At 52.1% G+C, this 9,275-nt stretch overlaps 1 protein-coding gene across 1 annotated transcript in view; it reads left to right on the forward strand.

The window, feature by feature from the left end:
- LOC118828741 (cilia- and flagella-associated protein 46-like) overlaps positions 1–6,227 on the forward strand; it is a gene marked incomplete in the record, with an annotated part of 65,796 nt that extends 59,569 nt beyond the window's left edge. The window contains 5 exon segments of the mRNA XM_036735585.1: positions 26–138; positions 1,655–1,736; positions 3,413–3,549; positions 3,656–3,736; positions 5,422–6,227. Coding sequence (XP_036591480.1) covers positions 26–138; positions 1,655–1,736; positions 3,413–3,549; positions 3,656–3,736; positions 5,422–5,558 — 550 coding nt within the window.
- Between the last annotated feature and the right edge of the window lie 3,048 nt (positions 6,228–9,275).

Genomic DNA, 9,275 nt, shown 5'->3' on the forward strand with positions numbered 1-9,275 from the left:
CCTCCTCCCCCTCCTCTTCCTCCAGCCAAGCGGACTGGGAGCAATGTTTGAGCAGCTGCAGTGGGTTCTTCTTCTATGGCATGGAGAACTTGTTGTCTCACGTGCTTATAGATAGTCTGATCACCATGAACTTGCAAGGTGAGAGTCAGCAACTGGGGTAGGACCATCCAACAGAAAGAAGGGAGGATCTGGGTAGAGAAGAGGGAGTAAGGTGGGTGAGGAGAGATGCAGGTGAGGTGGAGAGATTCAGGTGTGGGGGAAGGGAGACCGCCCATGAGGGGAGGGGGTGTCCAGGTATAGGGGAGGGGAGATCCACCACATGGGGAGGGGAGAGCAAGGTAGGGAGAGAGATCCAGATGGAGAGGGCAGATCCACTCAGCAGGTGTGTGGAGGGAGGGGGGAGATACCAAGATGGGGAGGGGAGATGGAGGAGGAAATCAAGGTAGGGAAGTGAAAACAAATTGAGGAGGGGGCTCAAGTCTCATGCCCTAAGGCAGTGCAGATGACAGGAGCTAGACGACCAAGAGACACCTGGCTGTGTGTCTCCTCCCCCTCCCTAAGAATCTTCTTGGTCTACACTGGTTGCCTCCCTTCCACACCCCTCACTGGTTCCCAGCTTCCAGCCCCACCACCCTGCTGAAGCTGCTCTCCTGACCTCTCTACAGCACTAGCCTCTGCTGGCCACCCACCCACATCTTCCTATCTCCCCCTTCAGCTTTCCAGCCCTGCCTCCCGAGTCTCCTTCCAGTCTGTTCTCTCCTCAGTCTCCTCCAGTGCTTCCTCCCAGCCCCAGCCCCCTATGGGTGTGTCCAGCCTTTGGCTCTCTTCCCTCCTCCCTCCACACTTTGCCTCGTGGCTTCAGCAGTCTCTTCCAGACCTCTCTCCCAAATCCACTGATCCAGATCCAGGAGCTCCCTGAGACTCTGAGGGCCAAACACTGACCTTTGTACACAGTGGTACTTTATAAATGCCTGACAGGTTGTATTTGCTTGTTAGCTGCCCAGATGTCCCACAAACTTCTCAACCCTGTATTGGTCAGTCAAGGGCACCAACTCTCCCTCCAGTCATCCAGGTTGAGCCTTCCTGGACTTTCCCCCTCCCCTGTTCCCCTCCCAAGCAGGTGCTGAGTCTCCTAAACTCTGCCTCCAAAATGTCTCTCCCACCTGGCCCCTTCTCTCCACAGTCATGGTCATGGAAGACACTCATTGCTTGTGCTCATTGGTCTACTCCAGGTCCATGCTCCATCCCACTGCCAAAACAACCATCCTAAGCTCAGGGCTGGTCATGCTATTCTCCTGCTCAAGGACACCCAGGAGAACACACAGAATCTCTGCCAGGCATTTAAGACCCTGCCCAAGTCAAAGACATTCTTCCTTTCCAGACTTGTTTCAGACCCCTCAGCCACAATCTCCTCCCTCCACGCCTTTGTCTGCCCGGTCCCCATCCCCCACGTGAGAAGCTCCTTGTGGGCAGGGCTTGGGCATTTTATAAGCCAGAGCCTGAGTGGGGCCCAGAGAAGCCCTGCTGACAGTATTCAGGAGCCAAATGGCTCCGGAGGAAGGATATGGTGGATGCAGGCCATGTCCTCCAGCTGCTGCTGGCCTGGCCTCAGAAGGAGCCCCTGAAGAGTCTGGATGTCTACCCTGTGTTTCAGAATGCCAGATGATAATTCTACTGAACTTGACACATACAGTGTATAGCAACCGGAGGCAGGCCAAGTTCGACGAAATCCAGAGGTATGGATCCTCTCCTGCCTGGCACTAACACCCCTGGCCTGTGTCTCCCTCCTTGGGGACAGCTGCCCCTGCTTCGAGCAGGGGAGAAAACGGGTGTACATCCTGGCCAGCTGGGAGGGCGTGGCTAGAAGGTGGGGGCAGGACCGAGGCACTGGCCATTCCGAGGGCTGGGAGGGGCCCCCCACAGGCGCTAGAAGGAAACCCGAGGCCCCAGAAGACTGGGTTCAGGACGAATAGAAGTGTGGACCAGGTAGGACCCACGCGGAGGCCGGCACAGGGTACCTGGATGGGAACTAAGGATACTGGAAAAGTAGAAGGGGAACCACGCTGTGTGTGAGGAGGCCGTGAGAGTGTGTGGAGCGGGCTTACATGCTAGGTGTGGTGGCAGATGTCCCGGCGTGGAACACACACTCTCCAAAGTGGCTGCCCCGCCCCCCCCCACCTCAGCCCCCAAAGGTCATTCTCATTTCTCAACCCAGATCTCAGTTCTCAGATCCAGCCCTAACCTCTCTCCCAGCCTCCAGTCTCAGGTCTCCACTTGTCTGTTGGAATCGTGGAAATGGACATCCTATAGGCATCTCCTGCTCAAGAGCTCCAAAGCTGAAGTCATTCTCTTTGTCCTAATTCTGTCCCCTTCTGAGCTCCTCCTTCCAGGAGCCACCGTCCTCCCCGTCATTCTGAAGCTACAGCTACAGGGTCATCCTTGAGACCTCGCTGCCTGCCACCCCTCCCTGTCTTTTCTGTGGTCCGATCATGTCGTTTCTCACATCCGTTTGCTCTTTTACACTCACATAGCCCCCAGCCTGCAGCCTCATCTCCTGCCCAGACTCTCACACAGGCCATGTGGTTGGTCTCCCTGTCTCCAGCTGGTGTGACCACATCTTACCCGTCCCACCCCGCCCCCCACTCACTAAAACCTCACGGTGCCGCAGCACCCCAGCTTAGACGGACGCTACTGCTTGGCTCCTGAAGCTGCCCCATCCCGGTCCAGTGTTCAGATACCGCCTCTCCCCTCTGCTGTGTGCTCCAGGGACACTGGCCTCCTGGCTCCTCTTCCCCCACCCCGCCAAGGCTCTCTCTCTCCTGACTCCAGATACTTCCGCTGGGTGTCGCCGGAATTCTTACCCCCTCATCTCTTCGTCCAACCATAGCCTCCTTCAAACCCCATATTCTGCAAACACCTTTCCTGGGCCAGCTTCGTGTTACTTGTCTTCCCTCCAATCTATATCCATCTTGCATGTACAGGGTTGTTTGCAAGCTGTCCTCATCATTACACAGTGAGCCCCTTTCATTTCCCAGCACTCAGCACTGTGCCTGGCACACAGTAGGCATTTAATAAATGCTTGTTGCTGACTGCTGCACAGGGAGGCTGTAGCGTATTTCAGCAGCGACCTCCTCTCAGACACACTGGTTATCACTAAGGAAATGTCTTATAGAACAGAAGGTGGTCAGTCACGTGGTGAGCCTGGGGAAACAGCCAGCAGATGGCCCCAAGCACCCATATTTGCCAATGTGTCTCCAGTTCCTTGGGCGGGCCTCCTGGAGGGTCAAAGGGAAGGATGGATGGCTATGGACGAGTCACATTTTGCCAGCGCGGGTGGACTGGAACCCTGGATGTGGCAGCTCAGCTCGGTCTTAGCTTTGAGCTTTATTTTTAGGGATGTTATTTTTTTCAGGCCTTCCCAGCTATTGTTGCACAAACCAGTGGACACGGCCATCCTGCTAAGCCTCATTGGGGTTCGTTGTGTGATGAGCAACCAATGGCCCACATATTTGTATTTCAATGCCAAGAGGGCAGACATCCTGTGCGAGGGTGAGTCAAGGCTGTTTTAATGGCTGCCCACATCTTTGCCTTTTCCATGGGTCTCCATTCTTCTGAGTCCATTCACTGACCACTCATGTGGCTGATCTTTCTTTAGACTTGCTAAGAATCGGAAAGCCAAGTGGGAAAGCCATCTACCATCTCCTGAGGCCAGACTTAATTGAAACCATTAGGAATGGTGAGTAGGGGCATTTCCATGTTTCTGTGTCTTGTCACCATTTCCCATTTGGAAACATTAGTCTGCCTTCATTGGCCCTGAGAGCATTTGCAGAACATCCATTGCCTTCATGGGACTTGATGAACAAGTATCAACCACAAACCTGAGCACCATCAATGTATTTGGTAAATGGGAAGCTGGGGGATGTTCCTTGAGAAGCCTCCTTTTGTCATGAATTAAATATCCCCCCTCATAGATTGGTGGAATGAAAAGCACCTGGTCCAAAATTCTCATTGTAAAGACAAGGACCATGGCACAGACTCTGGGGGTTGGGGAGCCCTCCAGAGCCAGATCCCTCATCTTTGAGTCTTAGCCCAGGGCTGTAGGCCCTATACTCACACGCCCATCTGCACAAGCATCCCATGACAGTCACTCACTCACAGTGAGAGGAGATTAGAGATGCTGTGGCAGCCAAGTTCCATTGTCTCCATCACTGTCCCAACCTCAGCTCCAGGGCAGAGTTGTCTGGAAAGCCAGAAGGATTGCTGTCTGGGAGAGGGAATGGAGAAGGTCATATTGGGAAAAACTGGTGACAAAAACAAAAGCTATCAATGGAATTTATTTTTTGAAAGTTCATGAGAGTTTGACACAGGCTGGGGCGCCGATGGGATCATGATGTCCAAGGCCTGGTCCCAGATCGTTTCACTAGCTTTGTGACCATGCTTGCCTCTTTCTGCCTCTACTTCCTTGGAGCTAACACCACCTGAAATGCCATCAAACCAGACAATTTCTCTAAAAAGGACTGATTGAATATATTATCACTGATCTTGGTGGGGGAGCGGAATGTGCCAGGGGAGGAATAAGGGGGTTTGCAGCTGAGTTATTGATTTCTCTTCCACCGTATTCTAGAGGATTCCATTTAAGGGGGTGTTTTATATTTTTTTAAATTTGTTTTATGTTTTTCTCACTGGGACTTTGGAGGACCATACATTTAGAGCTTAAAAAGGACCCTGAAGGTCACTGAGTCCACTCCCCCCATTTTGCAGCCGTGGAAGCTGAGGCCAGAGAGGTTGCATGTCTTAGCTGTGGTCACAGAGCTGGACAGTGTCTGAGGAAAGACGCCAAGGCCAATACTTCCCACTAGCATGTTACCTGGCTTTCAACCTCAGAGTCCTAAATTCTCCAGTATATTTTAGATGCCCTCTGCTAGGTTCTGTGTGTGCTTGGAAGTAAGCAGAGAATTATCCATCATGGCAGTACACAAGCCCAAAAGAAAAGAGTGAACCTATTCTTCCAGGCAGGACCCGCCTTGGATCCAGGCACAGTTGAGAGAGCAGGAGAAGGGCTAAGAACTGAGCTATCACTGACCTTGGGGCCCAGAGTCATTGCCATCTGCTTCTTTGGTCTTGCCTGTGCTCATGGGTGCAGTGGGGTCCATAGCATACAGTTTGAATCCTGTCTGTACCATTTCTGCCCTGGCCATGTTGGATATGTCCCTTCTGCTCTCCTAACCTTGGATGCCTGCTCTGCCCAGGGAGGAGGCAGGGCTGGCCAGCCTTTGGGCACCATGGCACTGACCAAGACCTTTGGATCACCCGAAGAATATGGGCATCAGAATTCAGAGCAGGGCAATGGGAAGCACAGGCACCCACTTTGAGTGTCTTATGAGCTGAACGGAAGCCTGTTTCTTGTTTCCCCTTTTACAGAAGGCTCTCCTAAAATATCTGGAGAAAAAGTCTTAGACCAGAGAGCCTCAGCGATCGCCGACAAAGTCATTTTTGTGCCATCATGGGCAAATGTCAACTTTGTGCTTTTTGGACTCCCCAACCTCTTCATTGTCTAAGCCTGCCTTGACCCCATGGCTGGAAGCCCAGGTCCCAGATCAACACCTGCAGCTCCACCACTTTCCTTTGAAAAGGGGTCTGTGTGCCCTTCCTGAAATGGGACTCAGCTGCCTCATCTTCCACTCTTCCTTCTTGGAACCACCACTGGCCCACTCCTCCTCTGACCCAGCTGCTCCAGTTTCCAGAAGGCTGCCCATGGGGTCTGGCTCCAGTTCCAGCCCTTGGGGCCGCTGCCGATGCAGTCACTGAGCCACAGATCTGCCCCTGGCATCTGCCAGGCCACTTCCTGCTGCGGCCCCAGCAGCAATGCTTAGTGTGGGGGCCCAAGGAGCACTCTGGGGCCTTGGGATGGAGGAGGCCTTTACAAACATCAGACTTCTGGCAGTCACAGCAGGTCAGGATGGGCGGGGGCAGGGTGAGATAGGAGGGAGGGCTGCAGAGTGAAGATGTCCCTGTGAGAAAAACAGAGAGGTGGAACACAAGGCCCTGGGAGCTGGGAGCAGAGGCCTTGTCTCCTAGACGCAGAGGGAAGGTGACCACGGTCTCGTGCCCCCTGAGGCTTTCCCAGGTTGAGCTCCCCAGGTTTCTGCAGCTCATCTCTTCTTCCCACCGTCTTCCCCACATTCTGATGCTTTTCATCCAGCCAAGGCAGGAAGAAATCTGCATTTATGAGCACTACTGTAAATAAAGGCTAGTTGAAGGCTCCTGTTGTGGGGTTCTGTCTCAGAATAGTGTCTTCATTATTCCGTGTCCATTCATAGCATACAAGGTTACCCAACCCCAAAAGTCATCCCAGTGACCATCCATCCCTCCCTTTGGCCACTGACAGTGTCTAGGGCCTCAGGCCATTCACCAGGGAGTCTGGGTGGGACCTTCCAGGCTCCAGCGACTCCAGCCCCAGAGCCAGAAGTGGGCAGGACTGGAGGAGAACTATGTCTGTAAGTCAATGAAAGGTATATGTGAGCCAGGAAAAATTGAGAGTTATCGGGTGTGCTGGCTGGTTCCATGAATAAATATGGAATCCTGAAACACGGGCTCTGGGCTAAGCACTGTACGTACTGTATATACCTCATTCGATCCTCACAACAACCTTTCAGAGTGAGGGCTGTGATTACGCCCATTTTACAGAAGAGGAATCTGTCAGACAAAGGTTAAATGACTCCCTCCTCACACAGCTAAGAAGGGTCTCAGTTCTGATTTGAACCCAGGTCCTTCTGTTGCCAGACTCGGCATTCTGTGTGCTGAGGTGCCCCCTAGCAGCCCCTCTGTCAAAATACATGTCACAGTTTGAAGTTATATCCAGGGTGAGGCTGGACCTACCTTGGCCCCAGCCTTGGGGACTTACCAACTTTCTGCCAAGGTGGAGGAAAAGAGCTAAGGGCTGCTCTGCCCCTCTGCTCCCTTAGAGGTTGGGGATCCATGAGGCTTCTGACAGGGCCAAGAGAAGAAAAGCAAGATGGGATGGAACCCAAAATCCACTTTCTGTCTGGCCTGTGAGGTCAGAGAATGCAAGGGCAGACTCCACCAGATTTAAGAGAGGTGGTCAAGAGAGAGACCCCCAAAGGCCCCCCACTACTGCTAACATCCTCTAAACTGGGGGACAGGGAGTGGAAAGGGAGCAACATCTCTTCTATGGGTATGAAAGGGGATTCCCCAGGTGTCTGTACCTGGGGATGGAGATTCCTGGATTCCACCCGTCACTACCAGGGGCCCGCAATGACCAGATAAAGAAGGCAAATGGTCAGGGCTTTTAGCAGCAGGATAAGTGTGTATAAGATTTGTTTTCCTTCTACTTCATTGTGATGGAGAGCAGCAGAATTAATGATAGGCTGTCCTCATTGACTCCCAGGTTCAGGCCCCATCAGAGAAAACGCAAGGAAACATGCATTAAGTGCTAACTGGGCTGTGGCCTAGGCTAAAAGGTCTTTGAGGCCTTTGACCTCCTGAAGCTTACATTCTAATGGAGGAAGACAATGCACAAAGGGAGCTGAAAAGCAGGGGAGCAGGAGAGGGACCTGCTGACCAGAAAGTCAGGAGCAGAGACCAGAGAGGAAGCAGATTGGCATGCCTGGGCCCCTCCCCAGAACAGAGGCCTCAGAGGCCAGTTCCCAGTGGGAGATGGGGCCATCACCAAGACAGATGCTCCAGGAGGAGAAGGCCATGGGCTGGATGGGTGTGCCAGGGGAGATGGCATCTGAGGGCTCAGATGCCAGCAGCAGAGCTGAGAGAATGGGTTTACAGGGAAAAAGTGCTTACAAGATTGAAATAGAGATGTTAGTGGGACAGAAAAGGGCACCATTGTCTTTGGGCAAAACCCTTGTCATGAAGAGAGCTCCCCAGTCATTCCCATGTCATCATCTGATGGAACATCTCAAGCCCAGGCCACACAAACATTGCAAACACCATGCCCAAAACAGACCATGGGACCTTCCCCCAATTTCTCCTCTCTTACAAATCCCACTCCTGATGAATGGCATAAGGGGCCTGCCCCTTCAGCTTGGAGACTCGTTGTCCACCTGGACTCCTCACTTTCCCTCTCACCACCCCCCTTCCCCATCCAAGCCATCTAGAAAGCCAATTGATTTCATCTCTGAAACATCTCTGGTCCATTTCACTCCATACTATCTCTGGTCAAGTTCACTTCTACAACATCTCTGATCAGTTTTACTTCTGCACCATCTCTGGTCCATTTCACCTCTGCAGCATCTCTGGTCCATTTCACTTCTGCAGCATCTCTGGTCCATTTCACCTCCACAACATCTCTGATCAGTTTTACTTCTGCACCATCTCTGGTCCATTTCACCTCTGCAGCATCTCTGGTCCATTTCACTTCTGCAGCATCTCTGGTCCATTTCACCTCCACAACATCTCTGATCAGTTTCACTTCTGCACCATCTCTGGTCCATTTCACCTCTGCAGCATCTCTGGTCCATTTCACTTCTGCAGCATCTCTTGTCCATTTCACCTCTGGAGAATCTCTCCAATACACTCACTTCTCTTCTCTTCTTTGACATTGCTCCTACCCTAGTGTGGACCCTCATCATCTCACAGCTAGACTTTTGCAATAGCCTCCAGATGGGTTGGCCTGCCTCAAGTCCTCCCCCACTCCTGTCCATCCTCCATTCAACCACCAAGGTGATTTTCCTAAAGCATAGATCTTACTGTGTCATCTTCCTACTCAATAAATTCCAGTGGCTCTATGGCTTCCAGGAACAAATACAAAATACTCTACCCTTTGTAGCCCCCTCCCACCTTTTCAGTCTTCCCACCTCTGCCTGGCATTCACTTGCTCATCACCTTTACCTGTTAGAATCCTTCATTTACTTCAAGGCTCAGTTCAAATGCTGCCCCCTCCAAGAAGCCTTTCATGATCACTCCCCACACACACCTCCATGTATGTCTGTGCTGTCTCCTCCTCCCCCCAGCCCCCATAGATGGAAACTCCTTGAGGGCACCAAACACAGACCTTGGCACATGGTAGGTACCCCATAAATGCTCAGAGGATAAGAGAGGGAAGCGATGAACATTTATTAAGTACTAATTTTGTGTCATGCACTATGCTAAGCATTTTACAAATGTTATCTCAATTGAAACTCATGACAACCCTGTGAAGTACTCAATGTGCATTGACTAAGCACCTACTATGTGCCCAGCAACTATGCTAAGAGCTAGGGATATCAAAAGAGGCAAAAGACAGCACCTGCTCTCAGGGAGCT

Source organism: Trichosurus vulpecula, chromosome 8 (assembly GCF_011100635.1).
Source record: "Trichosurus vulpecula isolate mTriVul1 chromosome 8, mTriVul1.pri, whole genome shotgun sequence".
Lineage (NCBI taxonomy): Eukaryota > Metazoa > Chordata > Mammalia > Diprotodontia > Phalangeridae > Trichosurus > Trichosurus vulpecula.